This window comes from Anastrepha ludens, chromosome 6 (assembly GCF_028408465.1).
Source record: "Anastrepha ludens isolate Willacy chromosome 6, idAnaLude1.1, whole genome shotgun sequence".
NCBI classification, from domain to species: domain Eukaryota; kingdom Metazoa; phylum Arthropoda; class Insecta; order Diptera; family Tephritidae; genus Anastrepha; species Anastrepha ludens.
This window is the reverse complement of record NC_071502.1, coordinates 40,338,250-40,356,056: the sequence shown is the minus strand read 5'-3', so window position 1 is coordinate 40,356,056 and position 17,807 is coordinate 40,338,250. Positions and strand designations below refer to the sequence as shown.

At 34.8% G+C, this 17,807-nt stretch overlaps 1 protein-coding gene across 1 annotated transcript in view; it reads right to left on the bottom strand.

Moving 5' to 3' along the window:
- LOC128867027 (potassium channel subfamily T member 2) overlaps window positions 1-17,807 on the bottom strand; it is a 174,563-nt gene that overhangs the window by 99,780 nt on the left and 56,976 nt on the right. Inside the window, exons 3-6 of the mRNA XM_054108119.1 lie at window positions 12,166-12,265; window positions 8,011-8,209; window positions 3,627-3,701; window positions 1,106-1,189 (exon numbers count right to left, since the gene is read on the bottom strand). Of these exons, the coding sequence (XP_053964094.1) occupies window positions 1,106-1,189; window positions 3,627-3,701; window positions 8,011-8,209; window positions 12,166-12,265 (458 nt within the window). The remainder of the gene's footprint in view (window positions 1-1,105; window positions 1,190-3,626; window positions 3,702-8,010; window positions 8,210-12,165; window positions 12,266-17,807) is intronic.

The following is a 17,807-nucleotide window of genomic DNA, read 5'->3' as shown; positions in this document are numbered from 1 at the left end:
AAAAATATTTGTCAGAAATTTTCAGTCCGGCGTTGGCGAAGGAACACTAGCCGCCAATATAAGCATTTACTCGAATAAAAGCGTTAGCCTCCACGTAGGTGACACGATCGGATTTACACTTCTTAAATAGAAGACACACAGTGCGTGTCATACAATTTATTGCGGGCGCTAATGTTGTTTCCTTGCGATTCCTGAAGCTATGTCGCAGAAAAAAAATTTAAAAAGGTTAATTTGTTCTTGGAATTAGGAAAAAAAGTTTTCCCCTTTTTTATAAGTTGGAAAATTGATTGCCATGAAATGCGGAAAGAGCTGAAGAACAATTTTTTTTTTCATTTCGATATTGATTATAATCATTGATTATGAGTGTTTTGGGGCAAAAAATTGTAACTTTAAATTTTTGAGAAATCCAATGAGAATGAAACATATGTTGATGAAATTGGAACCTCGAACGGTCATCGTTAGTGAATTTAGCGATAAAAGGCATTCTTCCCTTTATCACTATTTGTAATGAAATGGTTTTCCGAAAACCCATCACATGCATTTTTTCTGGTTTTTTCAAATTTGTGTTCAGCATAGATTTTTTCGGAAAAAAAAGAGCGCTCACCAATTCTTCAAGAGAATTCGTACGCGTCTTCAAAACTCCTTTTAGATTTTCGGTGCGATCACTAATTGCTGAGATATTAATGATCGAAGACGAAGCGATCTCTTTCGCTCTCTCATTACCTCAGAGAGGTGCGATTAAACAAATTGACCGGTTAATGCAAAGATTTTGCCAAAAAAAAAATGTTTCCAAGTTTGTGGACCCAAAAAGGAACCAAAAAAGGTTTCAAAGTGATAAACTCGAAACTTCATACTTATTTTCTTAGAACTCCTTTGCGTTTATTTCCAATTGAAATACAGTCATTTCAAAAATTACTAAAAATTTGGAAATTTTGTTTTTTGTTCCATAATTTTTACTAGTCTAATAAAATAAAAATAAAATTAAAATACAATAATAAGAATCTAAATTTGTTGTTATGTGTTATTATTGTTTTAGTAAGTAAGCGAAATAATTATTATTTAATTAGAAGATTCGAAAGTGAGCTTCTTGTTCTTTGATACTTACGAACATATTTTCCAACGACCGCTTCGCCAGCCAGCAATTGAGGAATATAGGTATAAATAAATTTCTTAAAGGCGACCATAGTATCTGTAAGAGATATGAAATATTTAGATGCTAGAACTTTGATTGAGAACGGGCTTCGAAAAATAAATGAGAAAAAAACGATAAAACCTTGGCTTGATAAAATAAATTGACATAGAAAAAGTACTGCTACAGTAGAGAGAGCTGTAAAGCACTCAAAAAATACTAAACACCCCAGAAAATGTGGCCTATTTTAGCAAACTGCTCAAATGTATACCTAACTTGAGACTTCAAATGAATTGGCGAAGAAAAAGTACTTTTCGAGGGGCGGGGACAGGAAGGTCATCAAAGAAAACCGAACAGAAAGGCTTTTATCATACGCACTAACATTTTCTTAAATCAAGTTAACAAGCCTACCCCAAGCAAACCACTCTCGAACAACTGCAAGGTTTAGACGTCAACAACCTAATAAGGTTCTTAAACCGCACAGACTGGATATAGTCATACTGTAACTAACCGTTAAATAAGTTGGTAACGAGGATGTGACAACAAAATGGTGCGGGAGCGCTAGTTGGATTCTGGATAAATCACCACTTGAACCAACCAACAAGAAGTCTACTAGAGTTGGAAGTACATATTTTTTCTACATCAGTGTGAAAATTGTGCTTTCTTCACCCTGATATCGTCGTGTTTGTGTGGTAGCGTGGTTTTGATCAGTCTTCTGGATCTTCCATTTTCCTATTCAAGTAGGATAGCAACTCATTTCTACAGAAATTGAGTAGGATAGTATATGGATAAAAACATAATTCGGCAGGTAAATACGAAAGAAGACTTATTTGAGGTATGGGTTAAACAAATATACTTAAAATTCCATATACATAAAGGGCCCTTCATAACTATATCAAAGGGATATTGAAGTGGGAATTGAAAACTTCACTGAGCTATGGGATCTGGCCTCTATTCGGAGCCGGGCAACTTATTCAAATCAATTCGACTTCCTGATTATGCCAGTGTGTTCCATGCTGAACTATTAGCAATCAAATAAGTATCCAACTCACTAAAATACTACAAAGAAATTAGTGCAAAAGTTGTTATCTTTTTAGACAGTTAAAGCGTTAGATTCTAATTCCATTTCATACGAATTAGTTTTGCAGGTGGGGAGGAACTAGAATTGATTGATCATAGGAATATAGAGGATAATGAGATGGCAGATGAGCTGGCAGGAAAAAGGTTGGCGCCTGACATAACATGGGTGGTTACAGTTGCTATCCCTTTCAACTCAATAAAAAGATCCATTGATTCACATTACTATGCTTTAGCTGAAAGAAGGTGCATTACAACAAGAAAAACATGTCCTTCGTACAACATCCAGAAGACGAAGCATCTTACGTATCACTACAACCCTTACAGGTCACTAGAAGATAAGAGGTCATACAGTCAGACTTAACCTCCTTCCAATCCCAAATGCAGAAGTTATCAGGCGGAGGGGGTAAAAGGAAGTACTTTTCACACTTATGTGAATGTACAGGTCTAACTAGTGTGAGAATTCGCTCTTTCGGTATGTCTTTCCTACAGCAAATTAATAAAATCTCAGACATGGAGATACAAAGTTTGCTGTTATTCTTGGAACTCACGAATTGGTTCTGACTCAAACAAATTAAAAACAACAAGACATCACACAAGAACAGTTCTAGTAAAACGGCGGTAGTCACTAACTTCGATTATTTTAGTATAAATACTCAACCACTTCAACAACAACAACAACAATATCTCAGGGACTTAGTAGCGAATGCGCGACATTTTTTATATGAAAGCAAACTCCCAACAGCGTTAGCAAAAAAAAAAAAACAAAACGTAAAAAAATCAACGTGTCTTGCAAGCCACTTGAAACTTGCACTTTGTATCAAAATTTTATTGGCTATAACCCTGCATACTTGAAATATTTCTAAAAATTCTGATTAAAAAGTTTGTTGGTTTTTCTTTATTTGCACAAAGTTTGGAACTCGGATTTATATGGGTTTTCGACGAGGCTGAACCATACTTTTCTAAAAAGCCATTAGCGTTTAATAAGAAACAAAAAAATTTAAAAAAATTTGTCAATCAGTCTCTTTGCTAAAGTTATGGAACGCACTGTGTACGTATACACAAAATATATAAAATTTCTGGTGAAGATAATTTTCTATAGAGTGAACTTCCTTCCACTCATTATAGAGGGGCATTAGAGGAAAACAAGATAAATTTTGATTGCTCGCTTGCAGAAATTTTTAGAACTTAAGAAAAAGTATGGCTAATATTGTCGAAAATAATATAATATCAGGGTGGAGTCCTTTATATGACAAAAAAAAAAAAATTGAGGACACTGCAAAAACGTAAATAATATTTTATTATCTTTGTGTGCCCCACATTTTGACCTAAAAGCACAAAAATGTAAGATTAAATTTTATAAATATTTAAATTTTTTTATGAATAACAAGAATAGAAAGTTAATTTTATGTTTACTCACCGTTAATGCAAATGGTATTGTCGTAATTAATTCTAGAATGAAATGAAATGAAAGAATCTGTTGCCAGATATTTCCCTGCGAATAGAGAGGAGAAATGTTAGAACTTTAAATACAAAAATTTTGCAAGTTAAATTTAAGAAAAGGAAGCTTAGACTCTTGTAATATTGTGAAATAAAATAAATAAGCTGTTCGTTAATATTGCATCGCCAGAAGTTAGAATTTCCTAGCATCAAAAATGGCATCAAAATTAATTTGGTTTTAAAACTTGTCGTATTGTGATTAATTTTTACTAATCAACTTTTGTTTGAATAAAATCCTTTCAACATTAAATGCTGCTCTCGACAGAATAAAGGAATATAAAAATGCAAGTGTAAAAACTTCGAGATTAAAATTAAATTTAAAGACGCTCTTAAAATCATGCAGTAAACAGCAGTTAGCTTTTAGTATGCCGAGCACAGCAATGCCTTCGCTCATATCGTTCGACAGTTACCTAAATCTGATGGAATACAAAATTGCACAGATTGAAGTAAGAGACGAGTGTAGCTTTGCTGTGACGTTATTTTAGAGGAGTGTGCGGGAATTAGGCCGGAAACAAAATTTCAGCGGGACAGTGGGTAACGAGTTGACGGGTGGTGATCTGCTAATCCACTTCCGTCGAAAAATTCGGTTGGCTAAACGCAATTGCGTTTAAGTTTTCATGTATTTTGTAGCGAAATCTTTTCATTTGCTATATTTGTGAGGCAACTCTTTGAAACTCATTGTTACAAAATAACAACTTATTTGTAAATTATAGATAATTTGCAGGATTCCTTTGGCAAATCAAATATTGTTTGCTTGTTATTTATTTGCCTGCTGTGGCTTCCAAGCAAATAAATTGTCATCAAGTAATCAGAAAATTAACTCTGAGTCTTCAAGCCGTCGGAGAAAGTGGAAATGAATCTAATTAATTTATTAATTCGTTAACCCGTTACCCGCTGCTCACTGCATTTCTGTTCAAGGAGTTAGGAAGATGCAAGTGTACGAATAGTAAAGTTTTGAAAATATAAATAAGGATATTAAGAAAAAAAGTAGGAAAGAAAGAGTTTTTTGTAAAAAAAAATTTTTTAATTCTAAACAAATCTCTGCCATTACGACAGCTCTTAATTTGCTCTGAAATATCTACCGAGAGCTAAGTAGAGATACCGCAATATAAGCAGCTTTCTGTAATCTCTATGCATTCTGTAACGTCCCAACAAACCTTTTTGTTTGACATGAACTTGAGATGCATTTGACATGAAGTAGCTTCCTAAACAGACTTGCAACAAGCAGTTTATAGTGCTCTCTACTTAAAATGAACTTTTTAATAGAAATTTTCTTAAATATTAAGTTGAGAAATTAGTAATTCTGTACTTCATCTCAAAGATGCTCCTCCAATTGGTATCAAATGAAATAATATTGCCTTTTAATCTATAATTTTGATTACTTTTGCATTTTATTCAACTTTCAATAAATTTTTTCGACTAAAAGTTAAGTATATGCATTTTTGTACTTTATGTCCTTCATCTCTCTCGCATCATATAACTATATAAGCAGTATGCTGGAATGGTAAAAACAAAATTGCGCCCATCAGAGAGGGCGTAACGTCACACTAGCCTAGTTGTTCAGTGCTGCCAACTCTTTGCTCTTCGCAATAAATTCAGAGTTTTTTTCTACCCAAAAACATTTTTGAGTTTGGTGTTTGTTTCTTTTTTTAATTTGAAACTACCAAAATTGTAGGTTAAAAAAATTGTATAATTACAATAAAAAAAGGCCACTCTGAGGAGATTTTAGTGCCTTGATTCTTATAAAATTTGACGTTTTGAAAGTACAAATTTAATTTTTTGCTCCGTTTGAGGTTATGCAAGAATGTTGGATGATTTTTTCTCAACTCTTCTTAATATTTAAAACCTTTCAATTTACTGAATACGAATTAAACAAAAAATAAAATACCACACAATAATGAAAAAAAAGAACGAATTTTTTGTGAAGAAGCATCTCATCTTATTACATGTCCTAAAAAAAGTATAGCCAAAACCTTTTTTCAAATACAAGGATGGATTTTTTAAACTCTGTTCTTTCAATACAGTATATTGTACATAACCTTAACATATTTATTAAGAAAAACGCATACAGTAAAGACAATTGATCACGCATACAAAGTTTTTTAAGTAATTCAATAAAAAATCGGTATTATCTTTTCTTTAAATGGGTATTTTAGTGCTTTTTTATATCCAAAACTAAGCAACAGCCGCCATTCGGTTTGCCATCGAATCTTTTGGCGGCTACAAGTCACACGGACCAGATGGCATTTATCCTGCCATGCTGAAGGAAGGCATAGAGTCCGTGACTTCAGCCCTGAAGAAATTTTTCACTGTATGCCTGGTACTGGCTTATATACCACGCTCGTCAAGGATGGTGAGGGTCGCATTCATCCCTAAGGTTAGGAGAGATGACTACACCAGCCCCAAAAGCTTTAGACCCATCAGCATGACCTCTTTCATGGTGAAAAGTCTCGAACGGCTAGTGGAGTTGCATAGGCGTTAGAAGTCGCTGAAGGTTCACCCACTCTCTCCATTTCAGCATGCCTATCAAAGCGGAAAATCCTGCGAGTCGGCACTACAAAACCTTGTTGCCAGGGTAGAGCAGTCCATCGACAGGACGAACTACGCTATGGGTATCTTTTTGGGTATAGAGGGGACTTTTGATAATGCCACTTTCGACAGTAAGTGCACCTCTGCCAGTAGACATGGCGTAGATCGGGTGCTAGTGAATTGGATTCGTTCGATGCTAGCTTAAAGAATCGTCGCGGTGCGGGCGGAGGAGGATCTGTTGGTGTAATCCGGGATTAATAGAGGCTGCCCCTAAGGTGGTGTGCTGTCTCCATTGCTCTGGTGCATGGTGATCGATCCTCTATTCACCACCTTAAATGATACTGGAGTTTAGACATAAGGATATGCGGTCGACGTTGCCTGTTTGTTAACGGGACCTTCGCTTATGAACATCTGTAGAAAAGTGCAGAAAACTCTGGATATGATTCATACTTTGTGCTAGCAAGATCCTATGGATTTACATGGTTATGATAAGACCTTTTATTACCTATGCATCAGTGCTCTGGATGAGCAGACTCTCTCTCTTAGGAGTCAGGAGGATCTTATCGAGACTACAACGCACTGTGGACATCTGTTCCACCGGAGCTTTTCCGACTACTTCAGGCCCGGCGTTAGATGCTTTAGTTGGTCTACCACCACTTGATGCTTTCCTCCAAGGAAAGGCCTTGAAGGCCATCTGCAGGCTGAAGCACAATGAGAACTAGTAGAGAACCATGCCCCTTGACTCCATGCCATCAAGAGTCGTGCCAGAGGTTCAAACACCGCATTTCCACGGATGGCTCCAGCACCGAGCACAGCTCCGGCTCTGCGGTTTACGTGGAATTCAGCGGGACAAAACTGAACTTTGCTCTTGGAACGCGTGCATCTGTGTTTCAAGTGGAGGTGTGTGCAGTTCAAGAAGCGATAAACTTTGTTGTGGAAAACCGATGGTGAGGAGGAATTTATAGACTCGTTAAAATGTCAGCCGTCATTGTTGAAAAATAAGAGCAATATAAGGACTTAAATTTGAAATTAATATCGTTGCAAATTTTATTAGAAAATATAAAGTTGATGAAGTGTAAAAAAAATTAAATTTAAATGCAAAAACTCATGTCGGCTTTTAAACCAATCCTGCACCCAAGTTTAACCACTTCTTCCCCTCTTTCGCTTTCCTTCTTTTCCAGCACAAATAAATGCCATACATGGCAAACATTTTTTGCCGTACACACACCAGATGATAAAAAAGGAAAGCTAAATAGAGCTGAGTGAAATATTGAAAATATTGAACTAATTTTTAAAAAATATGTATTTTACATAATTATAAACATCACATTTTATTTAGAAGAAGCAAGAAAAATGTCAGGAAGAAAGAACTAAAACTACGAGGATAGAGAATAAAAAAATGAAAAACGAGTTACGAAAATAGTAAATTGGTCACACTGATGTCCAATTGGGCTAGTGTGACATCACAAAAATCAGCTGCTATTGTCAAGTTCGCTGAAAGCAAAGTAATAGGACGCTACCACATTACACATATATAAAAAAAGCGATGCCATTATATTTGTATTTTTTATATTATGTAACAAACTTTTTGAATTTAGGCAACATTTTTATTTAGCAAATTAAAGGAAACGGGATGACCGAAAATAGGTATAAGTTTTGACCCTTATCAAAACAAAAAAACGTTGATTGTCAACAGTGATCGTATATAATGTATATAATTTCCCAGAACAGACATATTGATATAGTATTTCGATAGTTTAAATATTTCCACTCACCTTATAGCCTAGATATGTTAGTAGAACCGCCTCCGTTAGTGATACTAACGCTAAAATTAATTGTGCCGCCCACAGTACTGTAGGCCGATTCACCCATAAGATAGCCTCCCAATTGATAATGGGGTTCTCCTGAAACTCCTCTTCCGTTAATTGAGCCGAAACGAGAAATTCGGTTTTATTGCTCACTGAGCAGCCATAACTAGTAGAGAAGAAAGGAATATGAAAGTGAATGCGAATGAGAAGGTTGTTTCTATATATACTTATGTGTAAGTAGTACTCATATGAAGCTCATTCTTATCCACTGCGTTAAATAACTACAACACAGGGAATTATTGCGTGGCACTAGTTCTGACAATTTATTTCTTCTTTATTTAATTTAAGTAACTTTTTTTATGAAAAAGTAGCTCATTCTTCTAAAAAAAATCATCCAAAAATCAGTTCCCAACCTTTTTCAAATTTAAAAAAAAATTCACGATATGAAAAAAAAACTTTTTTTTTAATTAAAAAAATTAAAAAAATTCTTTTTTTTTTAATTAATCATTTTTTTTTTTTAATTCCCTTTTGGGAAGTAGGATTTTTAGAAAAATTTTGAGTGTATATTTCTATAGCTCAATGGATTTTGGTATAATAAGGTGCAACTTTGAAGAATTTTAAAAATCGCGTTGATTTTGGAAATTTTTTTTTCCAGCGGTCTTGTGGATTTTTGCCATATAACGAGTGCTCAACATTTTCATTTTATGGATGTCGGTATTACATCGTCATCAAAAAAAGGGGGGAAAGAAAAAAGTTGTCAATTTGAGAACCATTTGAAACTTGCATTTAATTATATGTATTACATTTCCATGAGGTATATAATTAAAACTATTTTACTTTTTTTTTGAAAATTTTGAAGAAATTCTTATAAAAGATGTGAAATTTTTAGATAGTTTTTTTAAATTTGTAAAATATTTCAAACATTGACTTATATGGGGTTTATAGAGGAGTGAAATAAATAAAAAAAAGAAAAAAAAAATAAATTTTATGGTTTTTTTTAATATTTTTATTTGTATAAATATAAAAAATATAAAAAATAAAAATAAAAGTTTACATATTTAACGCAGTGTGCGCTTGTTATTTCACTTAATTTTTTTATTTATATCAAAAAATGGATTTTTTTTTTACAGATTAGAGCTTTAGGCGTATTTCTGTGGAAGTCGATTGTAATGATTCCCCAAAGATACAAAGTTATGGTAGAAAATGTTTGATGCGCACAGCTGTTCTTCGTTTGGGGTAGCGAAAATGCACTTCAAAGTTTAAATTCGTATTTCTCGAAACTACTTTTTTTTTATTTGTTTTTTTACTTCCAGTTAATAATATTAAGTACTACAATAAACAATAGTATTAGTGTAGTAATGATGTGTCGTACAATGTCTCTAGACGAGCTCTCAAGTACCTATATTATCTGATGTCGAGTAACTTTTCTTTTTGAAATTAATTTTGTTTTAACTTAGAAGTTATTAAAAAATTTTATATCTTTGATGCAGGGAAAAAGGGAACAAAAACGTTGCATAGATTATTGTTTATAATAAAAGGCTTAAAAGTAGTAAAAGCTGGTAGTCAGACTAAAAAGGTGGCATGAGTTAGTGGTACGTGTCATTTGTTAACCACCAGCAGTTTTTAATGGTAAGGGTGAATTCGATTTTGTCGTAGCTTGAAATATACATATATATCAAAACGTGAATTATTTGCATTAAGTGTTTTTGATGTGATTATTTTATTGTTCGCTCTTCTGAATATGTGATACATTATTGGCGCGTGGTTTTCGTTTTTACACATCCATTAGAAATAGCTAGTGAGAAATAGTCGTCGCTTTTGTAGTAAAAGGCTCTTATTAATATGTTATTGGTATTGTATAGTTGTTTTCTTATTAAATTTATAATTAGCAATCAATTCTGAGCACTTTCGCCGTGTTTTAAAGCTTTGAATTCGAGATGTATTTAGTATAGTTACTATTTTGTGATCTGTATAAAGAAGTAAATAATCGTAGTACTTTTCTCTCAAGCTTCCTTTGCCGTTCCATATATGAGGGTAAGATGTTGTACCAAATTGAGCAACCATATGTGAGTATTGGTCTTACCAGGGTTTGATACATTAATATTTTGACTTTCTTGTGCAATAGTTTTGATGAAATATTTCTTTATAGATATGGAAAGCTCTTGCGGTCTTCTCGACTTGGAGGTTACTGTGATCGTTATGGTATAAAAAGATATTTGACTCTCTCAGTGGCTTCAATAGGGATTCTGGTTTCGTTCGATATTATATTTAGATTTTTCCAGTTGTTTCTGATATTTGAGTTGCATATTTTTGTGGGTGGACGAAACAAAATGCTTTCGCATTTCTTTGTATTTATTTTAAGATACCATTTTGCTGCAAAATCTTCTACAATATTGTATTTCAGTTGCAGATTTCCGTCAAAATCCTCTATTGTTCTGTCTGGATGGTTAGTGACAATATCATCAGCAAAGGCTATGATATTGTTTTTTTTATGCAGTAAGTCAAGTATAAAGAGATTGAAAAGAACTGGTGCACTTACTGTCCCTCGTCACAAACCATTTGCTATATTAAATTCGCGACTACTTTTTATATTATTCATATATACTGAATTTTTTTTTTGGCAGCATGTTATAAATGAGAATGGTGAGGTGAACCGGGAATTTATAGCCTATGAGTTTAGATATAGGCTTTCGATCCACAGTTTGTCGAAAGTTTTTTCAATGTCTAAGAAGCAAGTTCCTGTGACACGTTTTTTATTCCAGCTCTAGTTAATTTCGGACAGTTAATTTCATACCGTTTTTAATATTTTTAAATGCATACGCATAGTTCTTTTTAAAATGTCGTAAATTGAAAAATTTTTCGGAACTCAAAAATCTAGCTCGACAGACTATAATTACAACTTTATTTTACAAGATTTTTTTTTACTTTTTACAGGTCCATTTACATTTGAAGGAGTAATGATGCAGACCGTGGAACAACTTTTTTTTCACTGTACTTTGGGTCACGTGATTTTTTATATATTATACTAATGTTTGTAAAGAAAAATTAAAATAATTTTTTTTTAATAAAGTTTAAGTACTAATAAACAATGAATAAAGTTTTTTATATCGCACCCTAAATACAAAAGGGTCACAACTCAAAATTTACTTCTGCTCAAATATGAACGAGACGTTATCAATAAACGGTCCGTGGATGACATATGGCAAAAATAAATTTTTTGTTTTTTGGTAGGACTGTTGTAAGCTTACATGGCAAATTTCAGCGTGATATGTCACATAGTTTGTTTTCTGTGCTACTGTAAACAAGTCAAGCTCGAGTGTGGAAAATTTTGAGTTGTGCCCCTTTTGTATCTAGGGTGCGATATTTATATCTATTGCTATCCCTTCTAAAGGGTGGTTAAGTTTAAAGGGCCGGTGTTCATTTTGAATAAAATACAATTTTTTAAAAAAATTATTGTCATTTCTCTTTATAATGATATTATTGGTATGGCTCAATTACGTATGGAACAAAATATCGGCCAAATGGCCACAGCGGCCTCGGCGGAACACCACCAAATGCAAATAGTTCCTTATCTAATAAAAGCAAGTTTTCTTTTAGCGAATTTTTGGCGTTGCCGGACGTGTGTGAGCCCATAAATAGTTTTTCAAACTTGCTTCTTTCGTGTAAATATTCCCAAAAAACTTTTTTTGTACATTTTTATTAAGTTTTCATTCCGAGTAATTATACATTTTTAAAAACTAACGAGAAGTTCGTAGTGATTTTGTATAAAATAAATTGGTATTGAGATAAACTACCTAAATCATATAGAAATAAATAAACGATTTTTTTTCTCCATTTATTTCCGCCAGCAAAGATGGAGGCCAGTGAGTTTATGTGTTTATTCATTCTCTCTTTAAAAGAATTGGATATCTTCTTTATTGTGACAAGAAACATATAATGACATTGCGCAACTGCAATTTGCAAAAAAAATTTTTATAAGAAAATTCAGCACACAAAAAAGTCAAAATCCTGAAGTTGACTATAATTCATTCTAATTTGTTTTTATGTGGTGAAATTCTGTTAAAACTTACTTTTAATAATATTTTTGGTACTTTCTACTCAAAACTAGTGCATTTAACTCACCATGTTGCAAATGTTGGATTCGTATCCGTTATCACACGTAGTATATACAGAACACATGCTAGTAACTTAAAAAACAAGTCGGCGATGCGTATTCGTAGGCCTGCAAATAGAGAATAAGGAAGAGGAGATGAAGTTATTGTAGAAAGCGTAGAGTGCAAAGACCAATTGCTAGTAAGTGCTATTATACAAATGGCGTAAAATTAGTTATGCAATTTTTTTTTGAATCGCTTTTTTACTAAATAAAAAAATATATTTTGAGTGATAGAGATATTCATTTTGACCTTTATGCACTTTATTGCTTGTCGGTTTGCAGCTGTTAAGTTCACAAATGTCAAATATGATTGACGTGCGACGCTATTAGCAAGGAATATATTAGGGTGGGTGATTAATTTTATGCCACCTTGTATTAGTAATAAGTATAACAAATAAATTACAATTATTCTCATTACATTGCCACAGGACATTACAGCAGTTAAATACCTTTTATTAGTGTGAACTGAATAGTGTCAGAAGGCAACATAAGAGCGCACCTTCGTAGAAAAAAATTACTATTCCAGTATATAACCCGCATAGCAGTTACAATTTTGTAATGCCTTTAGATGAGATTCTGTGAAAAAAAATTTTAGAATTTTTATTTTTGTTTATTGTCTTTATTTGCCTGAAAGCAATTAAATCTAAACTCTGGAAGAGGAGGCCAGAGTGTCCACATTTGAGCTAAAGTCCTGTTGGTTACTTCACTTGAACTTGTTGACCATCTTGCAACTATTAAAGTATGTGAGAACAATGTTTTTCCTGAGAAGCTCATTGATTTTTAATAATCGATTATACTTTGCTTCAGTTAAACAGATAAATTTTATTGTTTTATTGCTATTAACTGAAAAAATAAAATCTGAGGTTGGGTGTTTTTCAAAAACAAGTTTTTAAAAAAATTTAAATATTTAAAAAAAAAAAAATATTTTTAGAAACCACATTTTTTTCACAATCACAAAACACAAGAGAAATCTTCCGGTACTGAAAATATTCTAGCTGAGTGCCAGAAAGCTGACACAAATTTCCTCGCTGAAATATTATAGTCCCTTCTTTGAGATATCTGAAATTCGGAAAAAATCCCACCCGAAAGGAAACACGCGATATTGATAAAGTTGCCCAAAAAGGGTAACTTGTCGGATTGCAACAACTGGAGGTGTATTGCAATGTTGACAAAATATTTAATAAAATCGTTTTAGATTACTGAGTCAATAAATACTAAGCTACGTAAACAACAAACTGGATTCCGGCAAAACTGCTCCTGCATTGATAACTGCAATACTATGCGAGTAAAAAAAAAGTATCTGCCGTTCGGACCGGTCTAAAACTGTAGGTCCTTCCATTTGTGGAGCAACATCAAGACGCATGCCAAAAATAGGAGGAGGAGCTCGGCCAAGCATTCGAATATTGAATATAATACCACCCTTTATATGCCATTCGCTTACGAAAAAAAAAGAAGTTATTTGAATTTGTCGAAAGAGCATGCATATCGGAAGCCTTAGAGAGGGTGTATATTTCGAGGAAAAGCATGAATTTAATTTGAAAAAGCTACAATAGCGGAAATTGTCGAGTTCTTCACAATGGAAAGCTCAGGGAAGGTTTTGCCAACACTACTGGAGTCAGGCAAATATTCGACTCTGTAAATTGTGAAAAATCCTGGAGAGTGAACACTAGTTTCGAAGAAAATTCGAAGAATATGCAGACGAAATTAAACTCGGTGCTTTATAAACAGGTCCCTGTGCAACACACTAAAGATATGGCAGCCAAAGAGTAATAACAAACGAGCAGCTCTAGAGAATTACACGTCAAGAAAGTGCCAACGACGAAATAAAGAAGAAAAATATGGATGAATAGCGCATACTCTGCGAAAGTCTTATGATAAAATACTGCATGCCGCCTTGACTTAGAACATGCAAGGAACTAGAAAAATAGGCATACCAGTGATGACTTGGTAAAGGAATGTTCGTAATTAAACTGGAATATCGTTTAATGAACTGAGACTAGAAACGAAAACGTTTAGAAAACTTTTGTTGAAGCCTTAAGCTTCTAACGAAGTATGGAGTAAATAGTAATTATAACTTTTTTTCGAAGTGTAACTAATTTAAAAGGCCATAAATTTAGTTTGAATAAATGTATTAATTCAATTCAAAGTAAAAAATGTGTGAAAATAATGCAAAAATTAAGAATCAATTTCTTCGCTCGATATGAGGACTATGCCGTGACCATGGCCTTGAGACGGTTCAGAAAAGAATCGCAAGCTGCCCGAAAGTGACTTGCAGGTATTTTGGTACACTCGCGGTCAATGGCGTTTTTCAGCGCCTCGAGACTAGTGCATCTTTTAGTTTGGACTTTGTTTTCCAAAATTGCTTAAAGAGAATAATCCATCGTATTCGCGTGTGGTGAATCTCAAAACCATTGTGTGGACGTTATGAAGTTCGGAACGTTGGTTTTTACCCATTCTCGGTTCACTCGAGCTTTGTGAGACGGTGCCGAGTCCTGTTGAAACGTTTATGATCTACCACCGAGAGGTTTGCTTGCCCACGGCTCCAAAGCAACCTCCTTTCTCGATAATATTTCACATTTATCTTGACCCCAGGCTCGAAGAAAACGATTGGAGAGCGCCCATCTGGGGTTAAAGTGGCCCAAGCCCAGTATCATTGTAACGATTCATGGTGCCATAAACAAAAACTTTATTTACTTTAAGGTGCTCGAGCTCACGAACAATCGCAAATCCAGCCAAATATAATGTACTTACACTATTACATTTTGCGATCCATTACTGATTTTCTTTTTTCGCGTTTACTCTCGGCAAAATGCTTCCGTTCGCTTGTAAACAATACTCTGGACTATCAGTTAGATGAGTATCGCAGGTGATGGAACAGTGAGTTGAATGAACTTTACAGTGCCATAGACATAGTGTAGCGAATATAAAACCAGCGGCTCCACTAGCTGTGACAGGTTTTTCGAATTGCTCCAAATGCGCCAGTTAAGAATGTATTCGAAGCGGTGCCTACTGGCCGTAGCAGTGGAAGGTGCCAGCATCGTTTGCGTTGGAAAGATGAAGCGGAAAAAACTCAGTTTCACTCGTTCTGAATACATAATAACCAAACCTAGAAAGCTCGGTCTAAAACTCACTTCTTTGCAAAGGCTTATGGAAAAAAGCTAGACAGAAAACAAAATTATTCTGTACAAAGTCGAAATTAAACCCATTTGGACTTACGGTATCTAGCTATGCGGAGCGGCGGCGAAAACGAACATTGACATCATAGAGAGGTTCCAAGCAAAGACACCGCAAATAATCGCCGGAGACTCGATTTGCTCTAGCAACGGGCTGATGCGCAACAAAATAATTATGCCTGTAGTACCGTGAAACGCTTCAGTGAGAAATATAGCAGTCATTTGTCGAGCTACCCCAACTCGTTTGGCAAGGCCATAATTCAGCCAAAAACCTACTTAGTGCGCCTCGAAACTTATAAAAAAAAAATCAACCTCAAGATGTCACGGCTCTCACTTAACGTTCAGTAAGTTACTTCCATCAAGACCATATAGTGAGAGAATTCTTTAGCCAAAGTCCAACTCCAAGATCGCCCCATTAGCCTAAGTTATATAAATTACTTAATATTTAAATTTAAAACAGATTGCAATAAAAACAAAAACAAAAACTCATTGCGCCCAACTGATGCCGGTTAGCACGAGGAAGAAACTAATGGCGCTCTTTGTTAATCTAAGCAAAAGTCGCAAGGTGAAAAAATATATAAGTACATTTTTCGAAATCTATCTCAACATTTATGTTTTTTAACCGTTGATTTCCTTGATAAAAAATGACTCCAATTCCGGCAATTGTTTGTATTCTAACTGTAACAGTTTTATTCTGCTGACTTCGAAACCAAATATTCTGGGGTGAAGTACTGATAAAAGAAACGCTGACAGTTGGCCACATAAGTCTTGAGTGCTTCCAACATCACTTTACCGTGGTATCTTAATGGCTTTGTGTGCATTAGCGAAACTTTTCGAACTCATTTGCAAGTCTTTATCAGCTCATTATCAACTCATTGTGAATTCATTGTCATGTCGTGCTCAAACAAAATTGTTCAAGGGGAAGCAAATCATGTGAAATGCCGGCGGTAATGATGGCAAATAATGACAAATAAAGCAAACGTAGCGCATATGCGAGTAGATGTAGAACAGAATGGGATGCTTAAGTAACATCTGTAAATATAATATATTTATATGAGTTATTGACAGCGATTGCCAAGATGTCAACAAAGACGTAGCTTTTGCGTGTCTCTCCTGCAGGCTTTCTATGCAAAGTCAATATCGAATTACCTTCTGATCTAATGTGCAATTAGAAATGTAAGCAATGCATTCAGAGCAACAAGAATTTCAAGTGTTTATTTACACATACGCATATTCACGCAAAGGTATAGGAGTAAATGTGTGCGTGCAGAAGTACGCGCAGATGTATAAGTAAAGGGTGGTTAAATTTTAAGGGCCGATGTTGAATGTAAACCACACCTAAACGTCAAACTTTTCTCTGCATTTTATTTGACATTTTTTAATTTAAGATAATCGAGCAACGCGTTAAAGTTATTGACGCTTATTATAAAAACGGGCGTTCAAATCAAAATGCATATCGCGCACTTCGTGATTTTTTCGGTCAATTTAATCGTCCAAATGTGCATACAATAGGTAAAAATTCTGTAAAAGTTTGATCAAACCGGGTCTGTAAGAGATGTGAAAACACCAGTGCATGCTCGTATAGCTCGTACTGCAGAAAATATTGCTGCTGTTCGCGATAGTGTGGTTGGAGAGCCGTCCACCTCAACTCGTCGTCGTGCCCACCAATTGCACCTCTTACGCTCGTCGTTGATGAACACTATGCATAAAGACTTGCATTTACACGCTTACAAGGTGCAATTGACTCTAGAACTAAAGCCTCTTGACCATTTCAAGCGTCCTCAGACCATTTCAAGCATGGTCAGAATGGTGGCAGGAAATGGCAACAGTGAATGACCAATTTTCGAAGAAAATCATCTTCAGTGACGAGGCACATATGAGGCGAATGATAGTCCAAGAGTGATTGCCGAAAAACCAATGCACCCACAAAGAGTGACTGTTTGGTGCGGTTTATGGGCCGGCGGCATTATTGGGCCGTATTTTTTCCAAAATGAGGCCGGTCAGGCAGTACTGTGAATAGTGTTCGCTATCGTGAGGTGATAACGAACTTTTTATGGCCCGAATTGGAAGATATGGATGTGGACGATATGTGGCTTCAACAGGACGGTGCCACTTGCCACACAGCTAACGAAACAATGGCTCTTTTGCGCGAAAATTTGATGGCATTTTTTTGTTTTGGTATTTTTATAAGAGAATTTTTTCTGTCTGAATTTTGAAATAGTACATATATGTAGTAAATTTTTATCAGGTGTCTGACTATGCTCTGGGGAGCAACTGAATATTTCTCTGTCAAGCTTATACACCAGGGTGCCAGGGTACAAGGACTTTCCAGAAAAGTGTGCTTGATGGGCTAGATCGAAATGTTACCATCGAAATTTTAAGGATTCGTTTGACTACCTGTGGTCCGGTCTAAGACCAACTGATTATAATCAGTGATG